We start from the raw sequence: 18,909 nt of genomic DNA, 5'->3' as shown, positions 1-18,909 counted from the left end.
CGCCGACGATGCACTGCCTGTATCCAAAACAATGGTGGCCACACACGCTATTGAAAGGGGACTGACATTGCACCCTGTGCTGTTCTGTACTGTAGAACAAACTGATGAGATGGTGTATCCTGGTCAAAAACTTGACATGTCATCAATAAAATGCCAATGTTTCAATTAGCAATTGTTGGTTTGTTTTATTTTGAACTGTTACAATTTTATTACATTTCAAACAAGTGGTAAGTTTCTTTTGCGTTTTCGGTCTTTTTGAAGTTGGTCAAAATGGTCAAATTTTTCAGTCAAAATGCCCATTTTGCACTGGCCTTTTTAAAGCCAATATCAAGACATCACGTGCAGCTCATTAAAATCATCCCGTACCCCTTGGCTAATCACTGACAGTCAAAACGGCTGTTCAACAGCTGTGCTATGAAGTGACCATTGAAGGTTCAAGTGACCATCCGTGACCGTTTTGTCTGACAGTGAGGACACTATTGTCCACAAATAAGTTCACACATTTACTACACGCAGTGTTATTGTTGATATTTAAAGGTTTCAAAGGTGGTAAGTTTCTTTTGCGTTTCAGTATATATATATATACAGTGCATTCAGAAAGTATTCAGACCCCTTCACTTTTTTCACATTTTGTTATGTTGCAGCCTTATGCTGAAATCATTTAAATTCATTTTTCCCCTCATCCATCCACACTCAATACCCCATAATGACAAAGAGAAAACAGGATTTTGGAAAGTTTTGCAAATTTATTAAAAAGAAAAAACTGAAATATCGTAGCCAGTGCCTCTGCCAGGAGAATTAATAAACAACTAGCCGAAACCCGTGGAACATCCACGGAAGGGAGGATGTGGTGTATGGATAGAGTGTACCATTATGGATTGCATAGGGGATTTGCTTGTCCGAGTAAGAGTTAGGAAGAAAGATGAGAATGAAGAGTGCGTATATGAACAACATATTTATTGCAATCTACTTAAATGACAACGCTACGATATACTTTTGAAAAATGAATGGATTCGTAATAGGAATCGGCATAGCACCACTCTGGGATTGTCCACTCAGTGGACGGCTTGCTGTCGCCTTCGACTGTCCAATCAGCGGACGGCTTGCTTCGCCTTCACCCAGCAGACGCCAATAAGATGGCGTCGTAAGATGGCGTCGTATCGGCCGTTAATCGGATGATTTTGGGCCCCAACGTCGGCTAATTCAGATTTTTCGAGTATGGCTGTACGTGATAAACAAAGAGCGCGGTTCGTAGATCGTAAATCCATTAGTGCCGTGGGCATCGGGTCACTGGATGCGGCGTAAAAGGGATAACAAAGTCGAGTCCTTACGCTATTATTATATAGATGAAGGAAAACTTGAAAAATAATTTGAAATGTTAATAGTGGAGAAATTTAAAGGAGAACCCAAATGCAAAATTATTTTTAGCTCACCTGGAACGAAGTTCACCGGAGCTTATGCGATGGCGCGTTTTCCGTCACTTGAAACTTCTCCGAAACCGCTGATGGGACTGTGCGACGGATTGTGCGACAATTTCGTGCGACGGGTGTTTCTTCCTCTTAATCCTCTCTTAATTGTGGTGGAAAACCACAAGACCGAGCCATCTCTGGTGTTTCATAACTGTGCTCTGTAAAACGTTTCAAACTCAAAAACCAAACATCTTGTAGGCCCTTGCCACACTCGGGTATTTTGGATAAACCTTGTCCAATTTCTGGCAACCCTTGGATCTTTCGGCCATTGGTGTAGTATGAAACCATCTCAATTTGTATTACTACAACCACCAATGACGCATCGACGAGGCGTATTTGTAGAAATTCGAAAATTATTCACCGTTTGAGTTAAATCGTTCCTTGATGTTATCCGTAGACAATACGGAAGTGGCAGGCGCTTTCACTAGGTGACGTCACAGCTAATCGTGAAGAAGAAGATTTCGACTTTTAATCGCAAAGTTACGTACTTTATAAATTGCAAATCGGAAAAAGACACATAATATCTATTTTGTCGGGTATCAAGGTATAGATTAGCATCGAGGTGGTCTGAGCGTTTGGGCTCCCCTTTAACCCTCTGGAGTCTTCTATTCACTTGTAATTGCGCGGTAAATTTGAATGTGGTTAGAGCCGATAAATTCTGCTTGTAGACATTTTGGCGCATGCGTGAAGCCGATAGAATCGGCTTGTAGACTCCAGAGGGTTAAGTGAACCCAGGCTTACAAGCTTAACACATCCATAAAGGAAAAACAAATGCTCAAAACCAGAATGCACAAGTTACAGTCTTTCTAAGTAGGTGCTCATTGATGAGAGTTCTTCCTGGAATTAATTGCAATGCCACAGGTTTGATATCACAATAAACAGAACGAGGGTTAGGATATAATAAAATGCACATTGCGAGATACCTGTAAAAAGACCATTTTAGCAGGAACTGCCGAGCAGCCTTAGGATAGCTGGCCACACCCTCATGTGGCTTCAACACTTGGGTAACCACTTCATCCAGCCAGCCAGCCCACTGTTCCAAGGAGTTCTGCTGTTGCAATGTCAACTTGAAGTCCTGCTCAAGTCGTGACACCATTCCCTCATCGCACTGACAAACCCACGATGCCTGTTCCTGTTCAAAAACAGTTCAAAAAATGGCAAAAATTAGATTGGGTTGAATTGGAGGGAAAGAGGGTGAGGAGGATGAAAGGGAATAACTTTAGGATTCATGATTTGATCTTAAATATGGAGGTTTTGCACTGCAGAACCTCTAGGCTTGGATTCAAAAAAATAAAATAAATAAATCTACAGCTGAGACAAAGCAGTAACATGATAGAAAACAGTTATCGTTATAGTCCTTGTCCACTTGCATAAAAAAAAGTCAGCTGCTACAACAATCAAATTGTAATCTTGGCAAAGAGAATATGCAGTGATACCCACCTGCACATTAGCAAAGTCGACCCGATTGAGGTCACTGAGCATTTGATTGATTTGAGAAGTGTTTTGTAGTACGGCACGGGCAGCCTGAGCCAAGTGGTTAAGTGATGTGTAGCGGCGTAGAGTCTGTGCAAAAGCACTGACAGCTCCAATCTTGGGAAGGAAAGCAAAGAAGTTAAGGATGAGTGAAAGTTTAAATCAAATAAGAGCTCATCGATGCACATTGTTAAATAAGAGTTCATGTTTCATCGATGTGTGCAGGAGGGGAAGGTGGCACAAAAGTCCCAAAAAATTGAGAGAAATAAAAGGGAGTTTGTAGATAAGAGGAGGAGAGGCAAAAGGAAGAAGGGGATGGTGATGGAGCAGAGTAAAGGAGAGATGCACAAATCCATATGCCAGAAATAGAGAATATCATGACATCTTCACAAATGCACAGCCTTGATTTGGTAGCCAAGCGGCAAGTCCATAAACTTAGTGTAGCAAAATATGGTGAGTGCAGTAGTACGGGATGAAGAAATGGCTTGATAAGTATTGTCACTTCTTACTCAAAGCAGACCTGCACTGCCAGGTTCCTCAAAAAGAAGTCAAATTGAGCAAAAACCCGACATTTTCTTGCATGAATATCAATATCCTCTTGAATTTCATTTTCTCTTGCAGTCATGGCCAAAAATATTGGCACCCTTGCACTTTTTTCAAATAATGCACCATTTCTTCTAGACAATTGTTGAAATAAAAAAATATTTTGGTATCCACATTTGTATTTCTTTGGTTTGCAGTGGAACAAAACAAAAAAAAGCTGAAAACTTTACTAAATCTTAGCTTATTCCACACAGAAATCCTAAAATGGCCCGGACAGGAAATTTTTCAAGCAGGAAAGAGGTTGTTAGAAATAATTAGATTTCAAGCAGGTGATTCTCGTTTACTTTGGAATTGAACCCACCTGTGGTGAGTTGCAGGTGCCTGCAATATAAAAACCACTCATTCAACCAGTTTGAATAGAGAGGAGTCATTCTGCTGTTTTGTGTCACTGTGTGTACCACAATGAGCATGGAGAAAAGATAAAAAACCAGAGAATTGTATGAGGAGGTCAGACACAAGATTGTAGCCAAGCACGGACAATCTCAAGGCTATAAGTCCATCTCCAGAGACCTTGATGTTCCTGTGTCCACCGTACACAATGATATCAGGACGTTTAAGGCCCACGGCACTGTAGCCAACCTCCCTGAACATGGCCGCAAGAGAAAACTTGATCGAAGATTGTAGCGAAGGATTGTTCGAATGATGGAGAAAGCACCTCCATCAACTGCCAAACAGATTCAAGATGACCTTCAAACACAAGGTATGGCAGTTTCAACTCATACCATCCGTCGCTAACTCAATGAAAGGGGGTTCTATGGAAGGAGACCCAAGAGGACCCCACAGCTGAGAGAGAGACCAAAAACACAACTGAACAAGCCAAAATCCTTCTGGGAGAATGTCCTGTGGGCAGATGAGACCAAATTAGAGCTTAATGGAAAAGCACATCATCTCTATGTTTACGGAAAACAAAATGAAGCCTTCAAATAAAAGAACACCTTTCCTACAGTCAAACATGGAGGAGGCTCAGTGATGTTTTGGGGTTGCTGTGCTGCCTCTGGCACTGGGTGCCTTGAATGTGTGCATGGCATCATGAAATCAGGGGATTATTAAGGCATTTTGGAGTGCAATGTTCAACCCAGTGTCAGAAAGCTAGGTCTCGGTCGAAGGTCATGGGTCTTGCAGCAGAACAATGACCGAAACACACTTCAAAAACCATCCAGAAATGGTTCAAGACAAAACGCTGGACTGTTCTGAAGTGGTCAGCAATGAGTCCAGATCTAAATACCATTGAACACGTGTGGGAGGATCTTATAACAGCAGTTGGGTGAAGGCACCCTTCAAATCTGGGAGAACTTGAGCAGTTTGCACAACAAGAGTGGGCCAAACTGCCAGTAGAGAGGTGTAGGAAGCTCATTCATGGCTATAGGAAGTGCTTGACTGCAGTTATTTTGTCCAAAGGCTGTGCTACCAAATATTAAGTCAAGGGTGTCAATAATTTTGTCAATGCTATTTATTTTTATTTTCTGACTTAAAAGGATATATTAAGTTCTGCATCAAAAACAAAGGTTCTGTAATATCAACAGTGAAATAAAGAATTGTGGAGGCAAAATACTTTCGTCAATTTCAACTTATTTTTAGAGAAAAATTGTGATTTATTTGCAAAAAGTGCAAGGGTGCCAATATTTTTGGCCATGACTGTCTATTCAGTGATGCCTACTGCCAACGAAGGCTTCCTCTTCAAGTGGTTTATTGAACTTTTACAACCCTCGTAATCTCAACTACACAAACGTGCAATTGCTGCAGTTATAAACTCCACTCTTTTTAGTTGACCACTTGTGGATATGGATGCATGTGTGGACAACATCAGAGAGGCTCAGGACAGGGGCTTCACTTCAAAGCAGACACCAATCAGAAATTGACAAAGCACAGATCCAATATTTTCTCTAAGTCCTACCCACCTTGCCAACTCATGCTGGTGTGGAAGTGTAAATTTATCGAGTAATTTTTATGAGCTACAACCTGTAAAAATCATGTTTGGGACCTGCACACCTCACGACCGAATTTTGTGTTTATTAATTATCGCTGGCACTCTGACCAAATTTGTTTGCTCGAGAAAAGTAAATTCTTAGTAGAGGCAATGGTAGACCACATATTGTCATGGTAAAATCATTTTATGACTGAGGGTAATATAATTACAGATAGAGTGTTTTTGAAATATAGTGTTGGATCAGGTCTTCCCAAATGATAAATAATTCTGTACAATGTCATGTAATGATTCAGGATATCTCGTTACGTTATGTCTTTAAAATATACTCAAATATATTTTATGAAATGTTTTTTATTGAGTTATATAAGTAAGTTGTAGAAGGATATTGTTTTCAAGGTAAATAATACAATTGACAGCTGGTGCCACGTTGTCTAACCAGGTTATCTGAAGTAATTGGCATTCCTTAAGTGGTTTACAATGTCCATTGTTTGGTAAAAACTAATCACTATCGATTCTTGCTTGTCCTGCGCTTAACAAACAAGTGTTCGTTATGGCAAATCGTCTCAGTACGAGGTCTGAAACTACCATTGTTTTAATAAATTAGATGTAAATATTTGTAAGGTGTGTCCCCTACCACTTTTGCCTACGTGACTTCTGGGGGATGGTAATTCACGTATCCATCTGCAATTTGATGTTTTAACTAAGTTTGGAAAATTTGTGAATAGAACTATAAAAAATTGCGTGTAGTATTGAGTTTAAAAACAAAACTAAACTGAAAAATGGTTCGGAGATAATATACCTGTAATTCATACAATTGCATGTAGGTTTACTCCGTCTGGGTAGCCATCTCTGGCCCAAGACTTTCTCAGTAAATCTTTTGTGATATATATATATATATATTGTTGGTTTGAATATATATATAACATAACATATATATATATAACACAAAAGATTTACTGAGAAAGTCTTGGGCCAGAGATGGCTACCCGGATATATATAACTAAGACATCCGCCAAACGAACACATCCGCCAAACAAACACTTTCGCCAAACTAAGACATCCGCCAAACTAACACATCTGCCAAACAAACACATGCGCCAAACTAAGACATCCGCCAAACTAACACATCCGCCAATCAAACACATGTGCCAAACTAAGACATCCGGCAAACTAACACATCCGCCAAACAAACACATGCGCCAAACAAACACCTGCGCCAAACTAAGACATCCGCCAAAGTAACACATCCGCCAAATAAACACATGCGCCAAACTCAGACATCCACCAAACAAACACATGCGCCAAACTAAGACATCCGCCAAACAAACACATGCGCCAAACTAAGACGTCCGCCAAACTAACACATCCGCCAAACAAACACATGCGCCAAACTAATGTGATGTTATATGTGATGCAAACTGTGATGCAAAATAGCAAACTGTGATGATATATGTATATATATAAGATTACTTTTCTTACACTGCAAAATATATATATGTTTACTTTTCTTACACTGCAAAATATATATCGGTTTTGTAATGTAATATTATATTATATTCGACTTAATAATGTTAAAATGAGTTTTGCGGTTGACAAAGATGAATTTGATATGCTTGTTTCTAAGATAATATTTAAAGTTTAATTAGTAAATACATATATATAGTTTTTGTAGTTACATTCACATGAAGTGAATGACTTTACAGGTCCTTGAAAATCTCCAAGCAGAATTGGGAGAATCTTGGCGCCGCAGAGTCTGGAAGAACACATCTTCCTCATTAAGGATATTTTAATATGCATCCCTCAATCAGCGGGATATCCCTCTGCTCGAACATTTCACTCGACCAATCACATTGTATCCCTCGATCCTTGCTCCCTCCCACTCCAATATTTCATTCGACCAATCCCCATTGCCCTCATCCCTCCCACCTACACTTTGCCTAACCAATCCTACTGCTCTCCTCCCCTTTCTTCGCTCCTCCCTCTCCACTTTCTCCTCCCACTTTCAACTCATATAAAGGTCAGGACTGACATCCAAATCGTAGGATTTTCACTGGGTTTGTAAAATGTTGGTTTGTTGTACTTAGGATTTTCACTGGGTTTGTAAATGTTGTAAATGTTGTACTTAGGATTTTACTTGGTTTGTCTACACTGTATATTGACTGTATACTGTACATGCTACTGTTATTTGGTGTATCCTTATGATGTTTCCTTTGACGTACATCTCTACTGTATCAGGATTTTCTCTTGGGACTTTTTGTGAATCTTGCAATTTGCTTTCGTGAATTGTAGTATGCTCCTCTTGGTTTGATAAAGGTTATTGTTCCTTGCTATGTATTCCCTTGTAAGCAAAAGTGTTGTCCTCCTCGGGAATTAAAATTTGTGATTCTTCTTCTGACAAAAGCAGTATGGACATTGATTTCTTGATTCATCTATTACATACTGTCTAAAAAATCTCTCTATCACTGGCCCAAACAATAGCACCTATGAACTGTTTGAAGATGGATATCTCGGCCAAAACATTGGACAAAACTTCATTAATGTTCTTGCCAGAAAGTGAGAAACTGTCGTTGAAGTTATCTGAAAAGGGTCTGAATTATTGCACGAGTTGATGGGGAGTGAAATACTCATACGTTGGTGTGAGAAGAAATTGCTGGCATGGCAATAAATAGTTTTCACTTGCACATTAGTATCATGGGAGAATGGCAGTTTACCATCACAGGAGTCATAACTGATGGTGCAGAGTGCCAATTGACACCGGAAGTTTGCTTCACTATTAAAATACTGAAAGATGTGTCTTCTGAGTCTGCATTTTCAATATTTGAGTTGCAGTGAGTAATATATTTATGTCCTTTTGTGCCCTCTTCGATATTGCAAGTGAAAGTAGTTTCGGTAACTCTTGACTGGTTTATGGAACTCGTGAAAATATTTTGACATTAAACACCAGGGTTTTCAGTGGTGAGATAACCATTGAGTTTGTAGTTTTTCCATGTGCAGGTTACAGATGTTGTCTCTTTTTGAGGAAAGTCGGTGCACACAATCAAAGGCAAATGCCATCATTTTGGGTCTTTATTCAGTAAATATTAAGTTACGATCGAGTATATTGAGGTTTGCTGAATTGAAAATAAAAATATTTAATGGTAATCAGTTTCCCCTATCATTACTATAAGATAGACGGGTCTGTTTGTCTGTGTGTGTATGTTGCCATTTTTCTCAGAGCTGGTCAAACGGGTCTTCGTCAAAATTTCAGAGGTTCATCAGTGAGTGCCATGTTTGTAGTATGTGATATGACCTAACTTATTTCAGGAAAAGAATTTTGAAAAAAAAAAGTTGAGTTTTTTTATAAATGACTTTATAGTGCATAAGTCTTTGCAGCTATGTCAAAGGTAATATTAAATGATCCCTGATCCATTCCTAAGTGGATGCAGGGAAGTGTTTTAGGCACCCACAAAAAATGGGGGAAAAACTATAAAAATTGGATTTCTTCCAAATTCCAACATGATTAGAACAGCAGTGTACAATGTTGGCACTGGGTACCCCTGCTAGTATCAAATAAAATAGCAAACTGTGTGCATTTGTCAGGTTTAATATATTGTTGCCTGGACATATTTGCCTTGTGCAGAATCATATAACAAAACAAAATGTGGCATCTCACAATTTTGAATGGACAATGAAACTCATCAAGGACACACTCATCCAAACTCAAAAACAAACTAGAACAATGCGATCGTGTCGCCAATATGCCTCTGCATAGTTTCACAATGGGTATATGCCCTCGTGCACTGTCCTAAAAATAAACAAGTTTGAATTTAAATCCCTTCAGCTGTTTTCAAGTATCATATTGTCACCAGCCATGACAGGTTTCACATCGATCGGTGAAGCAGTTTCAGAGAAGGGATTTTTAAAAATATCGGTTTTCAAGCTAATATGTCTGCCATACCACATGACATATGGCCATAAACAATGTACACTTTGCATATGTATTGGCAGTGGATCACGTTTGTGAAGTTTCATGTTGATTGGATAAGGTTCGTTTTTCTATCCAAGATGGCTGCCAAACCACGTGACCTACGACATCATCATTTTCAAACTATATGCAACAGTGTTGTTAGATGATATATGTAAAATTTCGCATTGATAGGGTGAGCGGTTTCAGAGATATAATTATTTAATATTTTCCTTCAATCCAATATGGCTGCCACACCATGTGACCTATGATGTCATAAATTTAATATTTCAATACAAATGGGTCATAGATCATGCGCATGCAATTTCAGATTTTTAGGATAAGTAATTCGATGAAAACATTTTTGACTGGTATACCACTTCACCTATGATGTCATCATTATCCTGCTTTTGTTCCCTATTGGAAGTTCTTGACAATGTGGCAAGTTTAAATTTTTCCATTCAGCGGTTTCTGAGAAATATTTTTTTAATTGTTTGCGTTTAATCCATGATGGCTGCCATACCACATGTCCTATGACATCACAATTATCATAAAAACATTCTGCATGGGTGTCAGTCCTACCCTGTTTCGTCTCAATTGGACATGTGGTTGCTGAGAAAAAAGAGGTTTGGCCCATACGCACGGACGGACGGACAACCCAAAAACATAATGCCTCCGGCGACGAAAAATAAATTCCCACAATTTCGATAAAAATCATCACAGCAGGAAACGAATGCACACCTTTGCATTGATTGTATCCTGGGGAAATCCAGCTAAAGCAGTTGCCAACCAGCCCTCAAGACTCTTTGCAAAGTTTCGGATGGCCTGTGTCAACGCACCTGCAATATTCAAGGGTCAGAGTTTCATTTGTTGCATTGGCACCATTGTTGCACAACAGCTGATAACAATAGCGAAGCTGTAATGGTAAAATGGAAGACAGAGAAATGAAGTAAAAAAGCACAATTAACAAAAAGAGCGAAATGGGCAATACGCAAATAAAGTATCATTCGTACTGGGAATTGGCCGGAGCACATCTGGGATGAGAACTTCCACAAGAGCTTGGTAGAGAACATAATCACAACTGCGCATCCATTTCAGGATCGGTTCCCACTTGCACAAAACCAGCAGTTTGCTCTTGGGCAATCTCTTCTCATATTCACTGTCCCTGCAATCCATGAGGTATGTATGATAAGATACAATGCAATAAATGATTAGGTGACAATTTGATCCCTTTGCTGAGACCTCATTGAAAATAAACTCTTGAACAATTGGCTTTTACTTCCACTGTGAATAATGACATCTCCATGACCTCTGCAAAAAAATTAAAGCCTGAGGATTTCACCTGTGCTGCTGTATACCCATTCCTCCATCATCCTCTTCTGGGAGGCTGTACCGCCAGAATGTTTGCCAAATAGTCTCAATGAGACCAAACTGAAGGTTCACTACGATGTCCAGGATGGCCTAGCCAAAAACAAGCATCCGACGTTTCAACTCGAGATGTATGCAATTGCAATTATAACAAACTAGAATAATATAAACAACTATAATAAATTATAGGCCCACATGTTTTAACCAGACTTGAATTTCATCGAAAATGTTACTGCAAATCAGGTTATACCTTTATGTACATTTTTTAAAATTTCAAATATGTCGGCCTACCCTGAAAATAGCAATTGAGTTTCAGATCAAACGTATAGAAAGATAAAACATGACAGGTGCAGCCTCTAGTTACAAGGTGCAAAAAAGCCCTGCAAACACTCAATAACTGTTGAAATTACAGGTGGGGAGTTACAGGACAAAGGAGAAGTGGTGAAATGGGAGCGATGAGCAGAAGGATGACAAACCATGATACGAACCCTTTAGGGAAGAAATATGGTTGTTAATTTACAGAAATTTGGAAAGAGAGCAATGCTGCTGTTTTTACAAAAGGTTCAATAACCTCTTGTACACACTACAGGGTTATGCAGGATGTGAACATTGGAAATTTTTACCAATACAGCAAATGAAAACTTTGAAATATGTTAACCCAGTTAGAGAGAGAGAGAGGAAGGGGGAGAGAGAGAGAGAGAGAGGAAGGGAGAGAGAGAGAGAGAGGAAGGGGGAGAGAGAGAGAGAGAGAGGAAGGGGGAGAGAGAGAGAGAGAGAGAGGAAGGGGGAGAGAGAGAGAGAGAGAGAGGAAGGGGGAGAGAGAGAGAGAGAGGAAGGGGGAGAGAGAGAGAGAGAGAGTAAGGGAGAGAGAGAGAGAGAGAGTAAGGGGGAGAGAGAGAGAGAGAGAGTAAGGGGGAGAGAGAGAGAGAGAGTAAGGGGGAGAGAGAGAGAGAGAGTAAGGGGGGGAGAGAGAGAGAGAGAGAGTAAGGGGGAGAGAGAGAGAGAGAGAGAGTAAGGGGGAGAGAGAGAGAGAGAGAGAGTAAGGGGGAGAGAGAGAGAGAGTAAGGGGGAGAGAGAGAGAGAGTGAGAGTGAGAGTGAGAGTGAGAGTGAGAGAGAGAGAGAGAGAGAGAGAGAGAAGAGACAGGGACAAGAGGGAAAGGGTCAGTCCATGGGGCACTTTGATCGGCACTTTGACTGCACCACAGTGCCCTGACAAATCCGGGCAGCACGGCAGAATGGGAAAGATTTGACCCCCGACTTGCGTTGAGGGTACAACCACCGCGAATAAGCGTCCCCGCTAGTTGCAGGGGGTGGTGTGGAAGTAAATGGTGAGCAGAGTGTGTTTTAAGGCAAAAATACACCCTACTTGCGAATGGCCATTTTTTTCCTGATAAATATGAGGCGTGAGAGAAAAGAAGAAAGTGAGTTTTTATTTCTAAATTGGGTTATCTTGGCAGACATTGGTGTGACTAATGGATTAAAACACTGCCAATCAAATAGGTGTTACAGCAGACTAGATGCGTCGTCATCAGTGAGTGTAAATCCCCTTTGTCCACATTGTTATTCATCTTCAGCTGATAGTCAGGGTATTCAGCCTGGGCGAGGTTGAGTTTGTGTGCGATTGCCCTTCCAAGTCATGTATTAACAAAGTTGCGACTTCATGAATGAACAAAAGTCATGAATTCATGAATTGACAATTGATCATTGTCATGAATTAACAAAGGAGGTTCGTCTTTTTCATAAGGAGGTCAAAGGAGATTGTTCAAGTCAGGTCAGTCTTTTTGGACTGCCACTGGTAACATGCAACCCAGTGTTACCTGCCGCATGATCGGGTTGTCGGCGACAAATCCGACATGCCTCAATGGCTTTGCTGGTGGGGAGGGTGACTGTGACACCCTGCCAGGACTAAAAACAACACCTGACAAAAGGCTGATGAGCTCCTGAAGGGAGCCAACGGCCATCCGGTAAGGAGATGGTGTCTCCGAAACTAGAGGTTCCAGGGAACCTGAACTCAACTGGTCTATATCAATATGGTTAGAATATGCATAACAGAACCACAAACTATATAGTTTATATGTGCTAAAGAGGTACAGTAACGTTGAAGGTATCTCATGTTTAAACAGGAAACTAGAAAAAATTGAGTTTTCAGTGAGGCATGAAAAGTAAAACTACAATAATTACTTTTCTCAGATTTCAGACTTGAATTTATTATATGTGTTGAGGTTGTTTGTTACATACTGTCTACACACCAAGTTTCAGCCTTCTAGCTACATTAGGAAGTACCAGGTTGACAAAAATTGATTTTTCAATATGGCCACCCTGCCGTGACCATTTTTGGGCGTGCAACGCCCAAATGCAATCTCAAACTAGGTTATGTCTTAAAGATGCTGCATAACAGGTTTCATCAAATTTGATGAATATTTGTGACTTTTGGAGTGTAGACGTCGAATTGTTTACAGACGACAGACAGACAGACAGACAGACATACAGACGACAGACGGACGACGGACACTGGGTGTCGACAAAAACTCAGCTGGACATAGTCCAGTTGAGTTAAAAACACCCATTCAATTTGGAGAAGTTAAAGTTAAACCAAAGACTTTAAAGATGGTGTGTGCTGCTTCCTTGCTTGACGTTCAGCACTTAAAAGGATTGAGCACAGACAATCCTCATCGGTTGCCATCCACGGAGAGGAGGAAATTTCTCCTGAGAGGAAATGCCCCACTGAGTACAGTGAGAAAGGCGGTGCCATTGTTATGACGCCACTGGTAACCGGAGTATCCTGGAAGTGATGGCAGTGACAGCAGTTCCCCCAAGCTCATTGGCTGTGTTAAGTGTTTATCTTGTCACTATGCCCATGTGTGTGTGTGTGTGTGTGTGTGCGTGTGTGTTAATTCTTCGGCTTAAAAAATTTACAGATTGGCATACGGTTCAGCAATTTCAATAATTTATTGATTCAGCCTTTTTTCATATAGGTCTGTGATAAATTATCATCACAGACCAACTGGCTCAGCTCTCAAACAAAACATGTCACCGTCAATTGTGTAAAAGTACATTCTTATCCCTTTTTGTCCTTGCCTTGCACGCGGTTTGTGATCAAGCTACTCCATGAGCCTTAGATCAATGTTGAAAATTAAAAAAGTAGCAATGGCACTCGACACTTCAAGGTTCAGATTTGAAATTCTCACCTCGCAGTGCTCGCGATAGAGTGTTTGAAGGCAGTGAACATGATCTGGTGAGGTTCCCTCGGGGTAAGGTGCTTCACCCAGGTCCACTTCGGCAAATTGTGGAAGAGCACGAGAGGCGTCTGCAAAGATGGCGGTTAAAGGCCATATGGGTCAATGACATGAATCACTAACGAGATAGACAACAACAACAAGCATGTTAAGGCCATTTTCCCTGCAAGAGCGGGGGTTAGCCTTGCGGGCTCCATGACAATCTTCTCCATTAGCCCTATTTTCTACATCTCCCCTTGTTAACCCCCTTGCCTGCATTTCTTATTCCACCACCTTTAGCCAAGTCTTTCTCGGTCTTCCCCGTCCTCTACTTCCTTCTACATCCTCTCCTTCCTTCCCGTCCCCTAATTTTTAGCTCTTTCACGAGCCTCGATCTTGTATACCGAAAAAAAGAAGAAAAAAAAATTCATTTCCATCACTCTTCTCAACCAGTCACTTTCATCCTTCCTCAACACATGACCAAACCATCTCAAACTGTTTCTCTTCACAACATCCATCACAGGCTCTATTTCCATCATCTTTCGCAATTCATCATTTGTCTTCCTTTCTCTCAACGACACTCCACACATCCACCGAACAATTCGCATTTCCACCCTTTCCAGCCTTCGTTGCTACTCTACGTTCATTACCCATGTCTCGCTCCCATAAATCATAACACTTCTCACACATGCAGCATACACCTTTCCCTTCAGCTTCAACGACACTCCCCTCCTCGTCCGCATGCCACTCAGTTCCCGAAACTTCTTCCATGCACATCTCACTCAAGCAACCTTTGCCGAGTCTGATCCACCTTCTCCATTCAGCATGTCACCTCGGTAGCAAAATGTTTTCACACCTTCCAGCTTTACGCCGTCTCCAAGATCCAACTCAACATTTCCTCCATCTGCAGCTCCATCTGTGCACACCTTACACTTGAATGTAGCTGCCACACTGGTTAATGACCCTCTCAGACCACAACATTTTTGATGAACCCACTCAGCGCACATTGTACATTGAATGGAGTTCACTCCGACACCCTTCCTGCACACAGCACACGGCCACTTCCCAGTTCTTTCCACCTCACCTCATGCTTTACCACTTGCCATCACCTTCGTCTTTCCGATATTCACCTTCAGACCTTTTGCCTCCATACGTTCCTTCCACTTCTTAATCTTCTCCTTCAGTCCATCCATACTCTCCCCAATCAACACCAGATCATCTGCATACAACAACTCCCACGGTAAACTCTCCTTTACGTTCCGAGCCAGCACCTCCATCACAGCTACAAATAGTAGTGGACTTAGTACCGACCCGTGATGCACTCCCACCTTCACCTCAAACTCACCACTGTTCCCGTCCTTCGTCCTTACAGCTGTGCGTGCTCTCTCGTACATTGCCATCACTACTCTGATCAACCATTCCTTCACTCCTATCTTCCTCAATGCCCATGTCACTACTTCGCATGGGACCCTATCGAATGATTTTTCCAGATCAACAAACCCAAGAAGCAACTTCGACCTCTTCTCCATGTGCTTCTCCTGCAACTGCCTTACAATAAAAGGTGCCTTCGCCTTCTGCCACTCCTTGAACTTCTTTCTCTTCTCGTCAATCCTCTTTCCAACTTCATCATCCCACCACCATGTTTCCGAGTGCCTCGGTGGTCCTTTTGTCCATCTACATACCTCACCAACGGCTCCCAACAGACTATCTTTCATTGACATCCAACCACTTTCAAGCTCAATCACATCATCCTCTACCATACTCAGCCTCTCTTTTAATGCCTCCCTCACTGTCACCTCTTTCAACTTCCACACCTTCATTCTCGGTTGGTGCTTCACCCGCCGAGCTCTCCTCGCACCTTTCACCCTTATGTCGCAGACAACCAAGTGGTGCTGTGAAACAGCCTCCTCCCCCGGGATCACCTTTGTGTCCCGGAGGTGCCCCCTATCTCGCCTACGCACCATCAGGTAGTCAACGGTTGTCGTCGACCCACCTGACGTGTGTGTAACAAGCTTATTATCCTCTTTCTGGAACTGAGTATTGCAAATAAACAAACCAGCTACATCAGCAAACTCCAAAATCCTTTCACCTTCTCCATTTCTCACACCATATCCGTAACCCCCATGAACTCCCTCAAAACAGTCTATACTTCTTCTCACATGTCCATTTAGGTCTCCTCCTACCACAACAATTTCCTCATCTTTCACATTTTCCATTAGCTTCTCCATTGCACACCAGAACCTGTCCTTCTCTTCATCGCTCCGACCAACCTGTGGAGCATATCCCGAGATGACGTTCACCAAGAGCTTTCCAATCATCACTTTCACCATCATCAACCTTTCACTCACTCAAGTCACACTCATCACACTGTCTGCAAACTCCTCAGAAAACAGGACACCAACACCATTCACGTCTTCTGGGCACCCTTGCCACACAAACTTGTATTTCTGTCCCTGCCTACCCTTCACCATTCTCACGCCACTTCCCTTCCATCTCGTCTCCTGCACATACATATGTCCACTCTTCTTCTGACCAATACTTCCGCCACTTCTCCTGATCTCCCTGTCATTGTCCCTACATTCCATGTCCCAAACCTCAGAAACCGATCTCCACGTGGGGCAACAGACGTTTCGTCATCATAAATGGAGTGATTTCCACCCTTGCTTCGATCGAGTTCCCCACCTTGATTCTTTTTTATGACGAGATGGGGTAAGGACCAAAACGGAGTACTTCGGGCTGTACCTGCCCATATGTAGTTGTAATTGTCATGGTTCCCTTTTTGAGGCAATGTTTTATGGCCGGATTCCCTTCCTGACACCAACCCTTAGTCGCCTCTTATGACACGCAGGGATACGGTGTACCTATTCGAAACCGGGGTACACACCGGCTAACTAAATAGGAGATATAATAATGCTTGGCATACAATATTTCCAATGAGATTAAACATTTTGAATGTTCTGAACTAAGGGAGACAATTATTCATTCCAACAAATGATGGATTATGAGCCAAAATAAAGGTATGGTTGATAAACCATACTTTTGTTGAGAATATCAGTCAAGCATTGCCAGCCTGCGCTTGTATAACTGATTTAGGAAAACATCGACTAAACTTAACACCAAATTCCAAAGCTACCAAAAGATACACAGTGTGCTGCCATACCCAAAAACTGCTGGTGCTGCTGCGTTTGGGCCACAAGGTTTTGTTCAGCAGAACTCTGCCCGCCCATGTTAGAACTGTCACCAATTCCATCAGATTTCTGCGGGGGTTTGAACCTGAGCAATAGGACATATAAAATGTATATATCAGAAAAATATCGGGTGAATTGTGGTATCATGTGACTTGCCAGATGGCATTTAGACAAAAAATAGACAAAGGAACCTATTAAGTTGGGTGATTAATATTAATAGACGAGAGATAATTTAAAAAAAAAGAGAAATCAAAATATTACAGTATCACTGAAAACAGGAGACATGAGTTGACATCATCTAACACTATTTTGGCTTTTCTGTGTGTTATAACAATTTAACAAATGGGAAAGATGTGGGATTACAGTACGGTACTCTAAATTCCAACAAAAACAAGAGCTGGAGGACACACTGTGATTTGTACAAATTAAAAATACAAGAATGTTCCACGTAAGCATATTGCTACCACAGCTCCCCAAGGCGCATTCCAACAGCACCAACAAGCCAAAAAGTGAAGTGCAGCAGGGATTGGCATCAGCGACGCCATAATTTGGCATTGCAAGTCATTTTTGTGTTGTTTGGCCTACCGTGCTGCTCACCTCTGCTTGTGGATGAGCGGCTGCTGCCTCAAAGCAGAGTGCTGGTGGTCATCCTGCATGCGGTTGAGAACTGATGATGCCTTTATGCGGATTCCATAGTAGTGGTATTTGGAATTACCGCTGTGGGTTTGCAGTGAGGAAATAGGAGATGAAACAGCAGCCATATTCACCTTTATTTCAGACAAGTCTTCAGACACACCACTTCAATCAGAAATTCTCTTAACACTACCTTCATTTGACAACCTCTGTGCAAATAAATGTCCATCATGCAGTTACATTTGCCTGACAAAAAAGTACATAGAAATATACAAGGCTATAAATATATAAACCACAAGTATGCAAGTCCTCAGAGGACACATCCCCCAACCAGACCTTAAAAATGGGATGTGTATATTTTACATTTAAATAACTAACTACCTAAATAAATAAAATAATGTTTGTAGAAAGGTTAAAGGTATATAAAGAAATAATTCAAGGTGATGTGTCAGCTGTGGTGATGGTAAAGAGTATCTCAATAAATAATTAAAAGGTGGTACGTCAGTAGCGGTGATGGTAAAGTGCATATAGATAAAGGAATAATGCAAAGCTGTGTGTTGCTTGTGGAGCTGGTAAAGTATTTAAAAATAAATAAATAATTCAAAGTTGTGTGTTGGTAGTTCCTGTACTATTTCCAAATAAATAGTTCTCCAAAGCATATACAGTCTTGTACTATTCTCTCATCATTTTAAAGTGGTGAAGCCCCTTCAATATTTGGCTATGTCATTCCTACTATCCGTCCTTCAAAAATGAAGAAGAACCTTTCTAATTCACCATGTTTAATTCTAAAGGGTTTTAAAGTATAATTTTAGAGAGTTATAAACGGTATTTCAAAAAGGGTTCTTAAGGGTAATCCCAATTGCTTATAAACGGTTCTACAGGGTAATTAGAAAGGGTTCTAAAGGATAATTATAATGGTTCTAAAGGGTAATTCTAAACGGTTCAAAACGGTAATTTCAATGGGTTTTAAACGGTAATTCTAAAAGGTTTCATTCGTTGCTAGGCTTTGCCAATTTCATATTAAAAATGCCAAACTGAACCGATTCTTTCGGACACGGGTGCGATTTTCATTTTTCTTTGACTTGTCAA

At 41.1% G+C, this 18,909-nt stretch overlaps 1 protein-coding gene across 7 annotated transcripts in view; it reads right to left on the bottom strand.

Moving 5' to 3' along the window:
• Window positions 1-18,909, bottom strand: part of LOC137434919 (DNA-binding protein RFX2) — a 205,977-nt gene that overhangs the window by 19,333 nt on the left and 167,735 nt on the right. For 6 of the 7 annotated variants that reach the window (XM_068128163.2, XM_078784817.1, XM_078784813.1 and 3 more), the window contains 8 exons: window positions 17,785-17,904; window positions 17,160-17,272; window positions 13,973-14,091; window positions 10,758-10,876; window positions 10,429-10,580; window positions 10,157-10,254; window positions 2,910-3,059; window positions 2,393-2,601 (listed from right to left, as the gene is read on the bottom strand). In XM_068128163.2, coding sequence (XP_067984264.2) covers window positions 2,393-2,601; window positions 2,910-3,059; window positions 10,157-10,254; window positions 10,429-10,580; window positions 10,758-10,876; window positions 13,973-14,091; window positions 17,160-17,272; window positions 17,785-17,904 — 1,080 coding nt within the window. The other variant, XM_068128187.2, reaches the window with a different exon arrangement.

This window comes from Myxine glutinosa, chromosome 1 (assembly GCF_964187855.1).
Source record: "Myxine glutinosa chromosome 1, kmMyxGlut1.1, whole genome shotgun sequence".
NCBI lineage: Eukaryota > Metazoa > Chordata > Myxini > Myxiniformes > Myxinidae > Myxine > Myxine glutinosa.
This window is presented reverse-complemented; position numbering and strand designations above follow the sequence as displayed.